Source organism: Bos indicus, chromosome 13 (genome assembly GCF_029378745.1).
Source record: "Bos indicus isolate NIAB-ARS_2022 breed Sahiwal x Tharparkar chromosome 13, NIAB-ARS_B.indTharparkar_mat_pri_1.0, whole genome shotgun sequence".
In the NCBI taxonomy this organism is placed as follows: Eukaryota; Metazoa; Chordata; class Mammalia; order Artiodactyla; family Bovidae; genus Bos; species Bos indicus.
In genome coordinates this window covers 2,078,163-2,098,944 of record NC_091772.1, presented here as the reverse complement: position 1 = coordinate 2,098,944, position 20,782 = coordinate 2,078,163, and the positions used below count along the sequence as shown (strand labels likewise).

General features: G+C 42.0%; 1 protein-coding gene across 12 annotated transcripts in view; it reads right to left on the bottom strand.

Annotated features, from left to right (window-relative positions):
* The window catches only part of PLCB4 (phospholipase C beta 4), a 485,151-nt gene that overhangs the window by 290,432 nt on the left and 173,937 nt on the right, over positions 1 to 20,782 (bottom strand). For 7 of the 12 annotated variants that reach the window (XM_070800681.1, XM_070800689.1, XM_070800690.1 and 4 more), the window contains one exon: positions 11,088 to 11,164. The exons of 1 other annotated variant lie outside the window; for it this stretch is intronic. In XM_070800681.1, the coding sequence (XP_070656782.1) occupies positions 11,088 to 11,090 (3 nt within the window). In that variant the 5' untranslated portion in view covers positions 11,091 to 11,164. Of the gene's footprint in view, positions 1 to 1,868; positions 1,936 to 11,087; positions 11,165 to 20,782 lie in introns of all 12 variants that reach the window. 4 more of the 12 variants (XM_070800683.1, XM_070800686.1, XM_070800684.1 and 1 more) reach the window with 2 other exon arrangements.

The following is a 20,782-nucleotide window of genomic DNA, read 5'->3' as shown; positions in this document are numbered from 1 at the left end:
AATAATCCCCGATGCAACTACATGACTGTTCACTGGGCCGCTGCTTTCTCCTGAGGTGCAGTACCACAGTTCCAGAATCACTACAGCGGAAAACGATAACAAAAGCAAAGAGAGGAGGTGCTCTGAAGAGTCAAAATATAACTTTGGGTTTGGCAGCAGATTCTTATATTTGACATGTGCAAAAGCAATAGCATTAAAAAACAGGTGAATTCAACTTCATTAAAATTAAAAACTTGTGTGCATTAAAAGACATTATCAAGAAAGTGAAAGGACAATCTATAAAATGAGAGAAAGTCTGCAAGTCATATATCTGAGAAAGACCAAGTAACCAGAATATATATATATAAAAAAAAAAAACTTCTACAATTTAATAACAAAAAAGCAAGCAACACACTTAAACAAATGGGTAAATAACTTGAACTAACATTTCTTCAAAGAAGCTATACAAATGGCCAAGCACCGCATGAAAAGATGCACATGGTTAGTCATCATGGAATGCAAATCAAAACCACATGTGATACCATTTCACACTCATCAGATGCCTTTAAAAAATGAAAAAGAAAGTAAGTGTCGGCAGCGATGTGGAGAAATGGGAACTCAAGTGCATTGATAGTGGGAGTGAAAAATGGTGCAGCTACTGTGGAGAAGAGCTTTGCAATTCCTCAGGAAGTTCAAAATAGGGACTTCCCTCACGGCCCAGTGATAAGAATCCACCTTCCAATGCAGGGGGCGTGGGTCTGATCCCTGGTTGGGAACTAAGGCCCCACATGCCGCAGGGCAGCTGAGCCCGCAACTAGAGCGCCTGCGTGATGCCTCGTGAAGCTCTCATGGCTGTAAAGAAGACCCAGCACTGTTCCACCCCACCCCCAAAAGTTAAACACAGAGTTAGTATACGACCCAGCAATTCCATTCCTAGGTATATCCCAGAACAACGGGAAAAGGCTCAAATACATGTATACACATGTTCATAGCAGCACGATTCACAACAGCCAAAAGACGAAAACACCACAACTGTCCACTAATGGACGGACGGATAAACAAACTGGTATATGCAGACAATGGACATTGTATTCAACTATAAAAAGGGATGAAATACTCATCCACGCTACAACATCGACGACTCTTAAAAATAATATACTGGGAAAGATTGAAGGCAGGAGGAGAAGGGGACGACAGAGGATGAGATGGTAGGATGGCACCACCAGCTCAATGGACATGAGTTTGAGTAAGATCTGGGAGTTGGTGATGGACAGGAAAGCCTGGCGTGCTGCAGCCCGTGGGGTTGCAAAGAGTCGGACCTGACTGAGCGACTGAACTGAAGTGAAAGGTCACAGAATATGTGATTCCATTTACATGAAATATCCAAAATAGGCAAATTCATAGATACGTTGCCAGGGATTGGGAAAGGGGAAGTGGGGAAAGCCCTGCTTTATGAGTATGGGGGCTTCTCTGGTGGTGATGAAAATGTTTTAGAACTCGAAAGAAGTGGTGGTTGTACAAGTTTATGAATGTGCTAAATGACACTGAATTGCTCACTTTTAAATGGGTGATTTTTGTCATATGAATTTCACTTCAATTTTTGTGAAAAAGGCAGAAGGAAGAAGAAAGACAAGGCAGGCAAAGCAGGGCAGGTTTTTAGATAGGACTGAAGCTGTGGGAATGGCAGAAATAAGCCCCAGGAGAGGCAAAGGTGCCAGCAGATGTGTGCAGAGGAGAAGCAGAGACGGCATGACTACAGGAAGAGGGATTCAATCCAGGGATGGTCATCCTAACAGCAGCACCTGTACCAGAAGCCACAGGTTCTAAAGGCAGAGAGGGTGGGCCCCGTTAGGCAGGAGAAAGTCCTTAACGGAAGGACAGAGTAGTACCTGAAGCTCCTCAAGGTGCAGATCCTTCCTTCCTTTACTTTCGTACAGAAGAAAGAGCAGAGGGTTTCTGAGGAGCAAAAGGAGAAGAGTTAACACCTCTAGTGCCAGGGAGCTGAGTGGGGTTTATTTATTTTTTTCTCCCTTTTACAGAAACAGATCAAAGTGAACACTTCCATTGTGGGGGGAGGTGGGTAGACCCATGTTTCAGGTCTGGAAAAGGTTCAGGATGCCCAGGTCAAAACAGAAAATATGGGGAGACAAGAAATCCTCTCTTTGGAATAAGCAGTTCCTGCTTTCATGACGACTCAAGGGCTCGTGGGAAACGTCACACAGAAGAAAGTAGTTTGGAAGCTCACAAATATCCATGGAGAGAAAAATGGGAAGGAAGATACTACCTATAGAAGATAGGTCCCGCATATCCCCCACCTCCTTGTAAAGACCCGAAACCCAATGAAATTGGTGACACTGTGCTCATTTTCCAGATGGGAAAACCAAGCCGCAGGCTTCAGAGCTCACCTTCTTCCTCCCACACCAAAAGGCAGCGAACCAGGTAAGAAATTATCAGTCACCAGGAGCACCCTCCAGTTTTCCAATACACTTCTAATTGCTTCGAGCAGTAGGTGTGACTTTTATTTCTCTTTTGGATCAGTAAGGGCTACTAACATCTGCACGCATCTCTCCAAATTCCAGACTGCTCTATTATTCCTTGAGGAGTGTAAAAGTGACTGCCACGGCATCAGTTTCTTGCCGCTTCTCTTTTGTTGAGGAGTGCCTTCTCTCCGCTCCCTGCCTGCCCGCTGTGAAAGCCTGCGGCCATACAGGGATTAGGGGATCACGTCAGCACTTTTGCCCGCAGAGGCACTGGAGTCCTCCTCAGACTGCTCTCTTCTGCATTTGTGACACTTGATGCCCCGCCAGAAGCCACAAAAAAACAGCAAGGAAGGGAGCAGTTGATCTGCAAGGTGGTCACGACCCAAGGTCACTGGCTGGTTCCCTTTCCTGGGAGGGTTTATTTTAGTCCTCAGTCCTCAGCAAGCTGCCCTTCCCCAACTGAGGACAATGAAATCATGAAGCCTGCTCTTTTGTTCATTTCAGAAGAGTAAGCAAAGACTTTGCAAATGCAACAACTTCTACTGGCTTTTTGATTATTGACAAATCAAAAAAATTAAAAGGGTCAGGGAGCTAAATTGTAAATTTCTGTAAAATTCTTTTTTACAGAAACAAACCAAACAAAGCAAACCTTCTCACTGTAGCAGGGAAAAAATGTTTCAAACCTGGAAAAGATTCAGGCTACCCAACTCAAGATAGGGGAGTGTGGGACCATATATGGGGACAAGAAACTCTGTCTTTGGAATAAGAAGTTCCTGCTGTCAGGATTGCACAAGGGCTCTTGGGAAATGTCACGCAAAAGCAATTTTAATGTCTTAAGAACTTCAATAATAGCATATTAAAAAGCTATATGTGAAAATCCTAGTCAAACTAAAAAATACTGGACTGTTAGATCTTTTTCAGTTTCTTCAAATCTTTTGGGAAACAAGTCAGGATAAATAACTTTGCTAAGGACAAAAATTTCTGAAATTTTATTTGGACTGAAAAACAGGATAAGACTTCAGCAACTGCTAAAGTAGAAAATGGACATTATTTTCCCAAATGTATCACACTATAATTTTATGGTTTATGCTTTTCTTCTCTAGTATTTTATTTTAAAAATAAAGAAAAATTGAAAGATTTTTTTCCCGGTGAACAACCATATTCCTACCAACTAGCCTTTTTGAATACCTAGATCTTTATCCATTTCTCTATCCATCAAGTCTTCTTTTTAATGTAGTTCACAGTAATTAAGTTGCAGAATTTAATACCTCTAAACTCTTCTGCTGTTGGCATTTTAATATTTTCTAGTTAAAGGCTGTGATTTAGCAAGAGGAAGGAAGGCTAGGAAAGTACAGGAAAGCTCATCACACACCTAGTTTCAAGGCTGGTATTCAGATAAATTTGAGATTCTGGCAAAGAATGGAGACCTTCCTATGAAAACCAGGGAGAACAGGATGTGGCAGAATGCTGGCCTTAGGAATATTTAGGAAAGCTCTCTTACACAAGTTATGTGCTGGTCTCATATCCTTCCTCCTTCCTTCTAATCACCTCGGGAAATAAGCCCAGATGTTCATGGAAACCAAAAGCAGAGCAATAGAGAGCCACCCTAGAAACGGAAGAAGGGAGAGAAGAGCCCTGCCGTTAGCCAAGGGTGAAAATCCTTTTGTACGAAGAAGATATCCCTACGTGGTAGAGGGGTGAAGTAAATGGTTAGAAGATTCTTCTTTCCTTTGTGTTTGCTGTTTCTCTTACCCCTCAGTTATTCCACAAATCAAGAATGCGAGGAGAATGTGAGGCTGGGGCATGCCCACGCTAGCGGGAGCCTCTACCAGTAAAGGCAAGTAAAGATATTGAAAGGGGGACGGAAGGCCAGGGCTGGCCATTCACTGCCGGAACTGAAGGCTTCAGCTGTCCTTAAGGGCTGCTCAGTCTAGCTCCCCAGGTGAGGAAAGGAGAGAGAGCGCCTGTGTGGAAGTGGACCCAGGAATGAATGGTGAGCTCACGCTACAACACTCCCAGGGCATGGCCCGGGGGCAAGATGCAGACAGCAGTGATGCTGGGAAGGGGTTCTGGGACAGTTCTTCCAACACTCTCTCCACACCAGGCGACTTTAGCACCCTCCCACTGAGAAGTGGACATTTATGTCTCCTCCCCTTGAAACTGGACTGGCTCATGACTCCCCAGTAACAAAGTCATGTGATGGAAATGATGCAGCATTATTTCCAAGGAGCCTTCCCGAGCAGAGGTGCCTCTCACTTGTCAGGGGGAATAATCACAGGGCCCATGGAAGCACCAGCTGCCCTAGAGCCAGCAGACCATGAGGAAGCCCATGGTTACCCATGAAGAGAGCCACGGAGACATCCTGAGCCTGTGGCGGGGAAACCCAGCCAGCCTCCAGCTGCTCCAGCCTCCTGCTCTTGCAGCTTCAGATACTGTCTGAATGCAGCTACCTGAAAGGTCCTCTAAGCCAGAAGGGCACAATGAAGCCCTTCCAGAACCCCTGACTCACAGGAAATGTGAGGTGATGAGGGGGCTTCTGTTGTTTCAAGTCACTACATTTTGGAGGGATTCCAAAAACAGAGCCTAGTGTGTAAACTAAGCCATGATGATATCCCACTTCATACTCTGCACAATCTAGGTTTTCAAAACTGGCATCAGTCTAGACACTAACTACCTTTCTTACTGTGCAGTTAGTATTCCAGCCTTGTCAGATTACATGCCAGTACTCAAACTTATCTACACTCTTCTCTGCCAACACACATTATATACATATACACCATTTTTTCCATTTCCTAAGATGCCTTCCTCTCCTCTTTAAAATTTCTACACAGTCTCCCCTTCAATCAAGACCCGGGGTCTTTCAAAAAGTAACTCTGCACTCCTGAAGGTTATCGTTGATATCTTAGCTGTCAAACCCAATCATTTTCATCATAATTCATGCCTACAGGGCATTAAGTACCAAATGGAAGTGACAATAGCTCATCAAAGACAGATCAGCTCACTTTCTTTGGACAACAATGCCACCTCATTGCTTTATTGAATGGGGTTACCAAGCTGGAAGATTCAGACTGCTGACAAAAAGTTTTGTCTCAAAGGAAAGAAGCCTCTTATCAGAGCTTTTCTATAACATTCTGAAGTTGCACTGTCCAATACAGTGCCATTGGCCAAAGTGGTTTTGAGCACTTGAAATATGGCTAGTTTGAATTGAGATTTGTTGTATCGAATTTACACCCAATAAAAAATTAAAAAGCAAAATATAATTAATAGTATTGAATGTTGAAATGATAATAATTAGGATATGCTAGGCTAAACACATTATTTAAATTAATTTCAAGTGTGATCTTAGACTTCCCAGCCTCCAATTCAGCCTGTTATCACAACCTTTTTTTTTTTTTTTTAAATTTTAAATGAGGCTAAAGAGAAATGCCTTGCTGTTCACATGCTGTTTCTACTAGGCCACATTTTTGTGCTATACTGAGTTGAAAGTGCCCAAGGAAAGAAACACCCATCACTTCATGGCAAATAGAGGGGAAACAATGGAAACAGTGAGAGACTTTGTTTTTTTGGGCTCCAAAATCACTGCAGATAGTGACTGCAGCCGTGAAATTAAAAGACACTTGCTCCTTGGAAGAAAAGTTATGACCAACCTAGACAGCATATTAAAAAGCAAAGACATTACTTGCCAACAAAGGTGAGTCTAGTCAAACTATGGTTTTTCCAGTAGTCATGTATGGATGTGAGAGTTGGACCATAAAGAAAGCTGAGTGCCAAAGAACTGATGCTTTTGAACTGTGGTGTTGGAGAAGATTCTTGAGAGTTCTTTGGACAGCAAAGAGATCCAACCAGTCCATCCTAAAGGAAATCAGTCCTGAATATTCATTGGAGGGACTGATGCTGAAGCTGACACTCTAATACTTTGACCATCTGATGCGAAGAACTGACTCACTGGAAAAGACCCTGATGCTGGGAAAGATTGAAGGCAGGAGGAGAAGGGGACAACAGAGGATGAGATGGTTGGATGGCATCACCGACTGGCTGGACATGAGTTTGAGCAAGCTTTGGGAGTTGGTGATGGACAGGGAAGCCCGGCGTGCTGCAGTCCATGGGGTCACAGAGAGTTGGATACAACTAAGCAACTTAACTGACTAAAAGGAAATACCATCATTTCAATTCAGTTCAGAAACACCATATATTTTCATAAAAGGTTTAAGAAAATACTTTTAAAGGCAAAAGCTAAAGTATAAAATTTATAAGGATGGTTAAAATAGATGAGAATGAGAAATCATCGTGTTAACATGTATGCTTGGAAATGTTTCTAGCAAGAATAAATGCCAACAATATAGTCACAGAATATCCCTGCCTCTTTTATCAGGGCACTGAAATTGTTATCCATGAAGACACCCATCTAAGGAAAGCTTTGAAATTATGGATTTTTATTTTCTTCTAACTCTAATACATGTAGCAGCTCTATTTACTGAAGACTACCTTCAGTAGTCTGGGATTCTGCTGTTTGAAGCAGTAGCTCATGACCAACTCGAAGCAAGAAAATGAATGTAACTGACACCAGGAAATGGCCTAAGGGATGAAGAATATGCCCAGATAAGTGAGGAAGTAGGTGAGACAACATGTGACTAGGTATAGGAGATACTCCAGTGTCTGTCCAGATACCACTGGTACCTTTTAATTGTCCTGTGTGCCCACCTCCCAGCTTTTGTGTTTTGCTTCTAAAGATGGCAACTGCACATTTCTTAAGAGAAGCACTCTTCAACTTCCAGAGCTGCTTTACCTGCAGATACAGAGTCAAGTGCTCCCTGGTTTGCAGCCCCTCTCCCACCAGCCCACAGTCGGTGTCTGAGGCAGAGATGGGAAGGCCAGCTCCCTCGCTAGAGCAGAAGGAGCAGATTCCTGGAGCAGTTGTGCTCCAGAGCTCCTCCAGGTATTGGGTCGAGGCAGAGACACTGCCCACACCTTCCCCTGTCTGGCTCCCTTCTCCCTTCCCTTCCCCACTCCCTCATCCCCCTGGGAATGCTGCCCTAATAAAAGACTCCTGCAGAAATCCCATCTCAAGTCTGCTCAGGGGCACCAAAGCCAAGACTTTCATGATGTGTGAATAGGCTCCAGGAAAATGTGTAACGGATCCTTGTTTCCGTACCTTGGATAAGTTTCTGTAACACTTTAGTATTTAAAATAGCTGCACTCATCACTTGCTTGTTAAACAACAAGCAAGAAGCCTCTTTGTTCCTATACAGCAATGCAGCAGCCCTAGAATAAAGATGCTAATAACTTGGCACAACATATTTTTCTCCAGGTGTGAACAAGGTGAGGGTAGTGTGTAAGGCTCAAAGTAGAAGTAAAAATAAAGTCAGCATAAAGTTTGGTGAGCTTCATACATGACACTGATAGTATAAATTCTGAACATAACCAATATTTAATAAAAACAATTTCAAGTCACTCCAAAGGAAGAAAGCAACCCCCAAAACTAGGTGAGTTTTGCCTCGCAAATAGTATATCTTTGAAATGCAAACAAAACAGGTCAGTAGGTACCAAGGTTTGTTTTCTTTCATGAAACTTGAACACATGGCTTTTGGTTTGACCAAACTAATAAATTCTTCTTTAAGAAGACTCACTCTGAAGCTAGAAATTTAAGAGTGAGGATAATTCATCTCATTTGGTTTATTTAAATTCTTTCTATTTTAACACTGATGAAAAACTAAGCTGAATGTAACTTAAATAAGAAAAACATAAAATATACCTTTTGCCATTACAGGAATTAAAATATATTCTGAATGCCCACTGTGGATGTAATAGTCCTAAAAAAAAGTAACCCACTTAGAACATATGTACATCCCACTGTTGGAATCATGACAAAATTACGCCAGTGTTCAAGATGAAACAAGAATAGTTCAGATGCCAGGGTCCAGATATTTCCAATTTTAAATATGGGAGGACATTATAAAAGTATCAGATTTCACTTCAGGATAAAAATTCATTATTAAAGCAGCCAACAATTGAATCGGAGAAGGCAATGGCACCCCACTCCAGTACTCTTGTCTGGAAAATCCCATGGATGGAGGAGCCTGGTGGGCTGCAGTCCATGGGGTCGCAAAGAGTTGGACACGACTGAGCGACTTCACTTTCACTTTTCACTTTAATGCATTGGAGAAGGAAATGGCAACCCACTCCAGTATTCTTGCCTGGAGAATCCCAGGGTCGGGGGAGCCTGGTGGGCTGTCGTCTCTGGGGTCACAGAGAGTCGGACACGACTGAAGCGACTTAGCAGCAACAATTGAATGTTGCTAGAGTAAAATGCTTTTACTTTTAGAAGAAGATGTCAGGAAACACACAAGAATTTTCTCCCTGGGAAAAGGCAAGCCTAACACAAAGATGACAATCAAAACCCCAGTGACAAGTGAGATGCCAGGTTCAATCAGGTCCTATCGGGTGTGGGGATGGAAGAGGAGCCCACGTTCTACATTAGTTGTCCCGGGGCCCGATGCCGTCTGAAGTGTCAGCCACTCAGTCATGTCCAACTCTTTGTGACCCCCATGAACTGTAGCCCGCCAGACTTCTCTGTCTGTGGGATTCTCCAGGCAAGAATACTGGAATGGGTTGCCATTCCCTTCTCCAGGGGATCTTCCCAACCCAGGGACTGAACCCAGGTCTCCTGCATTGCAGGCAGATTCTTACCACCTGAGCCACAAGGGAAGCCTCAATGCCATCTAAATTCTGTAAAACCAAATGGGTGGCATTTATACCACTTAATATACAAGAAATCATAAAATATAGAACAAACAACTTCTAAGCTCTAGGTTATTTTTTTTTATTCTTAAATCAAGTCTTTCTTTTCACAAAATACCTAATTCTTCATAGGGACCATGTAAAACAGATGATGAACAATACTTATTTTTTAAAGATAATACAGTGATTGTACAGAGAAACTAGATAGTCAAAAAAAAAACATTAAAAAGAAACCAAAAAGTAGATATCCTGTCCACACTGATTTAAAAGTCTCTAGTGAATTATTTAGATTCCCAACTTGAGTTTGCCTGCTGAGACATGGTTATGAATCATCCACGGGGAACAGTAAAATACACTGCACTTGACTAAAAATAAGTAGGAACATTCAATAATAAATCTACTTTCTTGATCTTCTGTCATCGTTAAGTACTGATATGGTAGTATGGAGAACTTGTCAGGTAGTATGAGTCTTCCCTCCTCTCACAGAAAGGCTGGAAGAAAATCAGCCATGGGCCCTGCCAGGAGATAATGGAATGTCTGACATGGCATTAAACGTGGAGAAGAAAATAATACTGATTTTAAATGCTTGGGACCTGGAGCTCACTTATAGACATGATGTGATGTGAAAGTCACTCAGTTGTGTCTGACTCTTTGAGACCACATGGACTGTAGCCCACCAGGCTTCTCTGTCCATAGAGCCTGGAATCCACTATAGTCCATGGGATTCTACAGGCCAGAACACTGGAGTGGGTAGCCTTTCCCTTCTCCAGCGGATCTTCCCAACCCAGGAATCGAACCAAGGTCTCCCCCATTGCAGGCAGATTCTTTACCAACTGAGCCACAACGGAAGCCCAAAGAACATGTGATATCAGTGAAAGTGAAAGTCTCTCGGTCGTATCTGACTCTTTGCAACCCCATGCACTATACAGTCCATGGAATTCTCCAGGCCAGAATACTGGAGTGGGTAGCTATTCCCTTCTCCAGGGGATCTTCTCAACCCAGGGATGGAACCCAGGTCTCCCACACTGCAGGCAGATTCTTTACCATAAATATAAATCTGCTGGTTATTTTTTTCATGTGATCACTATAAAATTACTTCTTGTCCCTTGAAGTAAGAAATGACATATAGTTCAAATTTTTTATTTACAACACCAAGAAGAAAATAACAATTGGCCAAAGGAGTTGTAAAAGAGCATTCATTAGGACTCTGGCTCTTGAATAAAGCATGGGCAATTCATCATTTATAAATAAAAAGAACTGTGCATATATATTTCTGATTTCCATTTTAGCATTTTGTTAAAGATTTGTAAAACAGAACTTCAGAGAAACACTGGAAGGAGTTAATTACATCATCTTTATAGGTAGCTCCCATAAAACAGAGAGTGGATTCAGGCTGACAGTGAGTTGGCATCTGTGAGAATCTTTTTAAACAAAATGTGCATAAGATTAAAAACAACTCACATACATTTCTCCTCAGAAAGAACTACATAAAACATTAACTTTAATAATAATATCTGAAGGAAATGGCAACCCACTCCAGTATTCTTGCCTGGGAAATCTCATGGACTGAGGAGCCTCGCAGGCTATAGTCCATGGGGTCACAAAGAGTCAGACACGACTTAGTGACTAATACACTGATGCTTACTAAATGTACACAAAAGTCAGTGCAGACAGCAAGAAAATTTAGCAGAAAATGAAGCATCCAAAGCTGGTAGAATGAATAAACTTGAATCTAGAAAATGCCAGGTGATGAGTGTTCCACAACATCAAAGAAAACATCTGTGAACCAGTTTTGAGAGGCCTTTCAGATGGGATAACAGTGTGACTGAAGGGATTCATTTTACAGACTGAAAGTTCTAGAACTCCACAAAACTATCAACTCTTACCCACCATGTGCAGAGTACATACCAGATGGCTTGGGGCTGGCTAAAGGTGATTTCTGCTTAGTCCAATTACAGCGCTGTCCTCTGTGAAGGAACGACACAGAACAGAGAAAAGTGAATGTAAAGGACTTCTGCATTCCATGGAAATCTCTGTACTTCAAAATCAAAACCCCTAGTATTCTTTAAAACACATCAGAAAGTGACATTAATAAATTCGTGACAGTTTCTAAACAGATGACAAAACACGTAATCATCAGAAATGTTACTGCTACACTCAGCCTACAGGGTTTATATACTTTATTAAGCTGCTGATCTCCAATTCCACCTCTTGACCTACCAAAATAATTAAGCAGCAGTTGAACAAGGATATTCAAAATGTTCTAGAAGTAGATACAATGATCTTTTCCTGATTGATGGTAAAACTGATAGTAATTTTAAGAAACCTTTCAAAGAAGAACAGTGCAGAACAGGAAAGATTTACAATGAAATTGCATCTGTGTACAAACAGTCAATATTTTTTATGTGTATTTTTGTATTGTCTTCATTAAGAAGTTGTCATGTAGACTTTGGACTTGACATTGACTTTAGGCTTCAAGATCTTTCCAAGATGTTGTGTGGGGTGGGGGAGTGACACAGGTCTGGTGGTGTTAAAAGTACACAGAAGTAAGAGGAAGTGCATTTCCATCTGGAAAGAAAGTAGAGGCAGAAAAACTGGCAATCCAGACATGGAAAATGATGTCTGTAAAATCTGAACTGGGATTTTGCAAAGATCATCATCTATTTGTGGAGATGCCTACTGTAAGCTCCCAGGTAGAAAGGTTCATCAAAATGTTCATTCAGGCTTTTCTGTAACATCGAATGGAAAAACCCAATCAAACTTTTTGGCCAACCCAATACAGCCACAAATGAAAACCATGTCATTTAAAAAAAGAAAAAAGATTAGAACCAAGCTGTATACACCCAGCACCAAGGTAGTGCCTATCACACACTAGGTACTTCCGACATTGTCAGTAAACAGATGAATAACTGAATGGTCTGCCTAGGGCTGAGAAGTTAAATCTGTTTACCTCCTGGGACTATGAATCAAGCTCAGTTCCAAAAAAGCTCATTGATTAATAACTCAGCCATATCATGCTCTTCATTTTGAGAGACCACTTGATGCCCAAGTCTTTAAGTCTCTGTAACCAGAGACTTAAATGCTGGACACATTTTGCTTTTCTTTTCTAATTCCTTAAGTAACTATCCAGCATAAAACTGATGCATTATTCCATAAGCCTTTCTATTTCTGTCCGTGGCTAGGATATTACAACATTTGGGAAACCCAATGTTGAAATACTTAACTATATAGAGGTGAAGCAGTATAAACAGTTTGTCATGAACTATTTAGCTACTGGGATATTATGGGCAAACCTCTGTAACTGACCTCTGTAACCTCTGTAACTGCTATACTCATATGTGAATCAAGGCCATAAGCTACCAACTTTTTCATCCAAGTATTATTACTCTAGGTGCTGAAGGATGTAAATGGGATCTTTGGTAAAGAAGAGACTGAATGGATGAGTAAGCACATGTGTCTGTGTATCAGCCTCTACAAATCTCTGTGTTTATGTGTCTCTGTGTGTGCATTTGGTCTTTCAAAAGAAGAAAGAGTTTTCTATAACATAGAAGAAAACCTAATAAATAGTTATAAAAAGCCCCCAAATCCCAGATCCTATTAATGCTGGTGTAAACAAAAGCTGTTTTTCAAAGAATGTAAGCCCACTGAAGAGGAAAAGATAATAACAAAAATATTTTTTAATGTAAAAAAGATAATAACAAAAAAGATATAACAAAATATATTTGCTGAAAAGCACTATTCCACAAACAGTGCTGGGACAACTAGAAATCCACATGCGAAGCCAGGAAGGTGGCTCCTACCTCACACCACACACACAAACAATAGTGCAAACTGCGTCACAGACGTAAACATGACAGCGAAAACACAAAACTCTTAGGAGTCAATACAACATAGAAACAAGTCTGTGTGACCATGGATTTAGGCAATGGTTTCATAGAAACAATGCTAAAGGTACAAACAACACAGAAAAAAAAATAGGTAAGTTGGACATCATCAAATTAAAAACTTCTGTGCTTCAGAGGTCACCATCAAGAAGGTGAAGACAACCCACAACACGGAAAAAGATTTTTGCAAATTGCATATCTAATAGGAGACCTATCCAGAATATTTTAAGAACTATTATAATTTAATGATAAAAGATAACCCAATTTAAAAATGAGTAAATAAATAGACATTTCTCCAAAAAAGATACACAAATACCTAAAGAAATGCTCAACCATCATATAAAATTAAGTTAAAACCACAATGAGATACTTATTCACACCTACTAGGATAACTTTAATCAGAGAACAGGTTAAGAAAAGTGTTGATGAGAACTTGGAGAAATCAGAACCCTCCCACATTGCTTCTGGGATATAAAATGCTGCAGTCACTTTTGAACACAGTCTGGCATTCCTCAAATTGTTAAACATAGAATTACTGTGTGTGTGTGTGTGTGTGTGTGTGTGTTAGTCACTCAGTCATGACTGAAGGACTGGGGTCCCATGGACTGTAGCCCATCAGGCTCCTCTGTCTATGGGATTCTCCAGGCAAGAATAATGGAGCGAGTAGCCATTCCCTTCTCCAGGGATCTTCCCCCATATGGCCAGTAATTCTGAAGAGAAATGAAAATGTATGTCCATACAAAAAAATTTGATGTATTTTTTCATGGTAGCATTATTCAAGATAGCCAACAGGCTGAAATAATCTCAATATCCATGAACTGAGAAATGGATTTTAAAAATATAGCATATCTATACAATAAATTTTATTCAGCAATCAAAAGAATGCAACACAAATACATGTGACAACATGAATGCACCTTAAAAAAATATTATACTAAATGAAAGAAGCCAGTCACAAAAGCCACATATTGTATGACTGCATGTATATGAAATGTCCAGAATAGGCAAATCCACAGATACAGACGCTTTCTCCTTGGAAGAAAAGTTATGACCAGCCTAGACAGCATATTAAAAAGCAAAGACTCTGCCAACAAAGGTCTGTCTACTCAAAGCTATGATTTTTCCAGTAGTCACATATGGATGTGAGAGTTGGCCTATAAAAGAAAGCTGAGCATCGAAGAATTGATGCTTCTGAACTGTGGTGTTGGAGAAGACTCTTGAGAGTCCCTAGAACTGCAAGGGGATCCAACCAGTCCATCCTAAAGGAAATCAGTCCTGAATATTCATTGAAAAGACTAATGTTGAAGTTGAAACTCCAATTCTTTGGCCATCTGATGCAAAGAACTGACTCATTGGAAAAGACCCTGATGCTGGGAAAGATTGAAGGCAGGAGGAAAAGGAGACGCCAGAGGATGAGATGGTTGGATGGCATCACCGACTGGATGGAAATGAGTTTTAGTAAGCTCTGGGAGTTGGTGGTGGACAGGGAAGCCTGGAGTGCTGCAGTCCATGCAGTCACAAAGAGTTGGACACAACTGAGCAACTGAACTGAACTGAACTGAACTGAACAGATGCAGAGAGCAGGTTAGTGGTTGTACAGGACTGGAAGGTCAGGGAAGGTGGGGACCACTCGCTCAAGGGGGTGGGATTTCTCTTTGAGGTGATGAAAATGTTCTGAGGTTAGACTGTAAAAATGGTTCCATAACTTTGTGTATATACTAAAAACCACTGAATCATGCATTTTGAGTTGGTGAATGTTATGCTTTATAAATGACATTTCACTGAAGTTTAAAAAATGGTTAACTTTCAGTAAGTTTGCCAGTGAACAGAAGTTGGCTTCTTTCAAAAATAACAAAATACTTACCCTCTCCAAGGGAACAGTAACTGGTAAATATTTATATTTTTAAGAGACTATTATAATTCTCCATGGGATTTATTGTGATGGGAAATACAATTATATTTTTCTTTTGCCAAAGAAGAGTATATGCCTGCAAAGTACCACTAATGGCAGATGCCACAGTGCTTGAGATACAGTCTTATTTCAAAGCAACGGGGAGCTTAGCTAAGTGTGATATTTTTATTGCTCAGTGGAGGAGAAAAAGAAAACCTACAAATATAAGAGACTCACATTGAGGCCTGTTTTTGTGAATCTATGTATTGAACACAAAAAGACTAGCATTCAGTGCTCTCCCCGATATATTTAATATTGAAATTTTGTTTTCAAGTGAAGAGTAACTGGGCAAGACTGAATCAAAACAGATTCTCTCGCTCCAATCTGCTATTAGACATGGGAAAGTACTGTTTTACAAACTGAATGTTAGAGCACTGTCATATCAGTGAGTTTGCGCAGTGTAACCAACCACCTCAAACCTCTGTGACTTAATCAGTAAACATTTACTTTGGGTCACACCAAGATCCCAAGTTGGTGAGGATGGCAAGAGTGTGGGTCCCCCTGCATGAGTCTCTGCTGTGTCACACGTGCTACCGTAGCAGCAGGCAAAGCAAACCACGTGGTCAGGCCCAGACTCCAAGGATGGAGAGGCAGCCCCACCACCTGATGGGAGCTTGACGCTTCAAGGGTGTGCCCATGGGAGGGGAAGACTTGGTGACCGCATTTACAAAGCACCACGGCTGGAACACACTCCCACTCGTGGCCCACAGGGACAGTTTATCATTAATTTATTACAGTGTTTATTCAAGGTACAGCTTACATGTAAAATATAGGTATTTTACCACTACACATGGAGAGAGAATGTAGAGTGCACACACATTAACACAACTTCTATATATGAAAAATTATGTCAGTCTGTACTGAACTTAATTCTATCACAACAAATAAACTAATAGCTATTTACTAGAGTAACGTTATCATGTTATTAGTTATTTATCAGTTATTTTTTATTTTCAAGTGAAAATGTTTAAGTGGAAAAGATGAGTAATAAGTTCAAGTGAAAGAGAGATTTCACCAAATCCACAGAAGTGGCTCAGGAATAACCTAAGTTTAGAGCCCTGAAACTTTACCATACATACAAATTGCCAAGTTATTTGGTAGAAAAGCAGATTCTGTTTGAGACAGGATTCTCATGGAGACCATGGGCTCCGCATCTCTACCAAGCTCCCAGGAGGTGATGATGCTGCTGGCTCCAGAGCACACCCCGAGCAGCAATCGAGGAGAAGGCCATCAGAGGAAACCGAGGACAACTGTCTACCAGCTGCGTGGTCTTCGAGCAACTGGCTGCGCCTCTCTGAGCCCACTCTGCATCTTTAAGAGGGAGGTACTGCTCCTGCTGCTACTGCTAAGTCGCTTTAGTCGTGTCCAACTCTGTGCAACCCCATAGACAACATCAGGCTCCACCGTCCCTGGGATTCTCCAGGTAAGAACACTGGAGTGGGTTGCCATTTCCTCTTCCAATGCATGAAAGTGAAAAGTGAAAGTGAAGTCGCTTAGTCGTGTCCAACTCTTAGTGACCCCATGGACTGCAGCCTACCAGGCTCCTCCATCCATGGGATTTTCCAGGCAGGAGTACTGGAGTGGGGTGCCACTGCCTTCTCCGAGAGGGAGGTACTGCTAGTACCCATCTCAGAAGTCGGGGTGGGGTGAAGGGAGACAGCCAGGGCAAAGCACCCGGGATGGGGCCAGCCACACGGAGCAGAGTGCACAGTTCCTCCTCTGATGCCTCTCACTGCCGATGACTTCCAGAAGAGGCCTCAGTGGAGCTGCAGTTAAAGAGAGGGATTGGCTGGGCCCAAAGGACACTGTTGGCACAACCACACAAAGTAATCTGATAAGGACATACAGCTCATCTGTGTGTGTGTGTGTGTGTGCATCACTTTGCTTACACCTGAAACTAACACTACGTTGTAAGTCAACTACACTTCAATTTAAAACAAAAAGCAATCAGCTCTTTAAAACTTGTTTCACCAAAGTAAGCTCACATTTGATAAGTTCCACATAGATACAAACACACTGCTGTCTCCTCCGAGCCACCCCACAAGCATGCATAGTGCACCCCACGGCTTGACACGAGGACACCACGGTGACCGAGCGGACAGAACCCCTGTCCCCTGGCGCTCACGCTCCATGCTGCGCGCAGACTTGCTCCTCTGGGCTACGCTGGAGGAGGGGCTGCCGAGGGCTTCATCTGGCACGGTGACCTTTTAACATCTGAGCTGACGGCTAACACTTACATGTGGGGAGATTTCCCGTAAATCTTTGGAATCCCAGCTGCACTTGGACATCTGGAAGACTGGACGATATAGACCCAGAATGCTGGTCTCCAGCCAGAACCGAGAGGTGGCTGGCCCTCCTGAGAAGATCTGGGTGCACCCGGCCCCTCAGCACCTCCCTCTGGATCACCCCCAGTAGGTGGCCCTCATTCATGTGCCCCAGCTCCCCTCTTGCCCCTGGGTTAGTGACCCCCCAAGCCACATGAAAGCTCAGCCAGCACTGCGGATGACAGGGAAGGCGGGAAAGCGTCCACCATCCTTGACGGCACATTGTCACCATCACGCAAGAAACATCTAGCAAGGGTGTAGCTTCATCATTCCTCCGCCCTTCCCAAAGTCTAAAAGCACCACCTTGAGAAACCCAGAAGAGTTACAGCTCCTGGGTCTGGCATTTACTGTGGCTCACTGGCTTTAAAATGTTTAACTGGGGGCTCTTCATAGGAATTTATTATGGGTTATTTTAAAAGTGTTATATTTTTCTCTAAATAATGGCAATGCCTTTGCAATTACACACCTACCTTCTTTTGCCTGGTTTCCCTTGCGTGTTGGTTTTCTGTGACTATGTCACAAAACTGTTATGAACTTGATGGCTTAAAACAACAATTTAGTAGCTTGTGGTCCTGTAGGTCAGAAGTCTGGGTCCAGCTGTAGGGTTCTCTGTTGAACACCTTACAAGGCTAAAATCAAGGTCTCTGCTAGGCTACCTTCCTTTCTGGAGCTTGAGGAATGAATGACTTCCAGATTGCTGGCCAAGCTCATGTCCTTACAGTCACAAGACTGAGGGCACTTTCTGCCGGCTGTTAGCAGGGGTCACGCCCAGCTCCCAGATGCCACCCACACTCCTGGCCACGTGGCCCCACCATTGTCCAGTTCAGCAATGGAGAATCTTCCTCATGTGGAATTCCTCTCTCTCCTTGAAACTATATTGAGTCCCTTCTAGATTCTCAGCTGACTAGGACACACCCACCAAAGAAAACCTCATTCTTAAAGTCAACCATGCCACCCAACATAACCACATTTCAGAAATGACATAAGGTCACAGTTTCCAGGGCGGGGGTCCTGGGGCCATCTGAGATTTCTGCCTGCTGTACCTAGTACCTGCCTACTGCATGCATCTGTCATCAGCATGCATTTTTTTTCTCAGGTTGGAAGCTGACATCATGTCACAAGGAGAGCTCACCAGCCAGCAGAGAGGATGCCCTGAAGTTAAAATGAGAGAGCACACTGGGACAGGTCTCCCACTCATCACTAGAGCAGCTAAGACTCCAGCCCTAAGAATGCATGTTCTCTGCCAGCCAGCCTCCAGATGTACATGAGATGTTTCTCTCCTCGAGTTTAAACTGAACCTTGTGAAATCATATGTGTAGACAACTGATATTCTGAAGGAGGAAAAGGAGGAGCAGAAGAAGATAAAAAAAGAGAGACAGAGAGAAGAAAACAAACACATAACTAGTACCTAGAAGGACCAAAAATAAATTTTAAATGCCCAAATAACACCATGAGCTAAAAATTTTTTAATTAAATTGTTATATTTTTCTACACAGTCTCAACCAACTTAACTGCTTTTCACACAACATATTTCACTGTTTAGAAGTTACACAGAGACAACATACACATAACCATACTAATAGTAAAAGGAAAAGGATAAAGAAAATTAAAAAGCATGCTTAATATAATCACTAGCACATAGCATATTCATTAAGATTTTTTTAACTGGAAAAAAAAATGACAATCTTTAGATTGTCTTCCTTCAAAAACATGTTTGGTTAGAAAGCAAAATGACTTGACAGGTCCAGAAGAAGCAAAACAAATAATAATAGTAATAATAACCCACCAATGAGCACGACAAGGCTGTATATTGCCACACTGATTCTTCAACATCTATGCAGACAGAGTACATCATGCGAAATGCCACGCTGGATGAGCCACAAGCTAGAATCAAGATTACTAGGAGAAATATCAACAAACTTAGATATGCAGATAATGCCACTCTAATGGCAGAATTGTGGTGTTGGAAAAGACTCTTGAGAGTCCCTTGGACTGCAAGGAGATCCAACCAGACCATTCTAAAGGAGATCAGTCCTGGGTGTTCTCTGGAAGGACTGATGCTAAAGCTGAAACTCCAATACTTTGGGCACCTCATGCAAAGAGTTGACTCATTGGAAAAGACTCTGATGCTGGGAGGGATTGGGGGCAGGAGGAGAACAGGACAACAGAGGATGAGATGGCTGGATGGCATCACCGACTAGATAGACATGAGTTTGAGTGAACTCCGGGAGATGGTGATGGACAGGGAGGCCTGGTGTGCTGCAATTCATGGCGTCGCAAAGAGTTGGACACGACTGAGCGACTGAACTGAACTGAATGGCAGAAAGCCAATGGGAACTAAAGAGCCTCTGGATGAGGGTGAAAGAGGAGAGTGAAAAAGCTGGGTTTAAATTCAACATTCAAAAAACTAAGATCAAGTCCAATCACTTCATGGCAAATAGATGAGGAAAAAGTAGAAACAGTGACAGACTTTATTTTCTTGGACTCCAAAATCACTGGACAGTGACTGCAGCCATGAAATTTAAAAATGCTTGCTCCTTGGAAGGAAAGCTATGACAAACCTAGACAGAGTATTAAAAAGCAGAGACATCATTTTGCCAACAAAAATCTGTATAGTCAAAGCTATGGTTTTTCCAGTAATCACGTACAGATGTGAGAGCTGGACCATAAGGAAGGCCGAGTGCTGAAGAATTGACACTTTTGAACTGCGGTGCTGGAGAAGACTCTTGAAAGTCCCTTGGACTGCAAGGAGATCAAGCCAGTCAATTCTAAAGGAGTTCAACACTGAATATTCATTGGAAGGACCGATGCTGAAGCTGAAACTCCAATACTTTGGCCACCTACGCAAAGAGCTGATTCATTGGAAAAGATCCTGAAGACTGAAGGCAGAAGGAGAAGGGGGCAGCAGAGGATTAAATAGTTAGATAGCATCACCAGCTTAATGGACACTAACGTGAGCAAACTCTGGGACACAGTAGAGGACAGAGGAGTCTGTCATGCTGCAGTCTATTTGGCTGCAAACAGTCGGACACGACTTAGCAACCAAACAACAAAACATGAGAAATTACTAAACTCAGATGCTGCTCTCAGTGTTTTGTATATATTAACTCATTAAATCTCACCAAATTCTATATAGTGGAAACTTTCCACAGACGAAGAGACAGAGACACGGAGTAGTTACATTACTGATCCAGAGTCACGGAGAGAGCAAACACAGGCATGCGAATTCAAACTCTGCATCCTTGCTCGTAAAACCATTAATTGTCCAAACAAGCTTATGAAGTCTTCTTTAAAAAAGAAAATAATCCAAGCATTCCTTAAGCCCCTATATCTTTATTTGGAAGAGGAGAGATGAAAGCTGTAATTGATTACTTCTCTTTGTTACTCCTTCCAAAATTATCTTACATTTTGAAACCAAAAGATTAC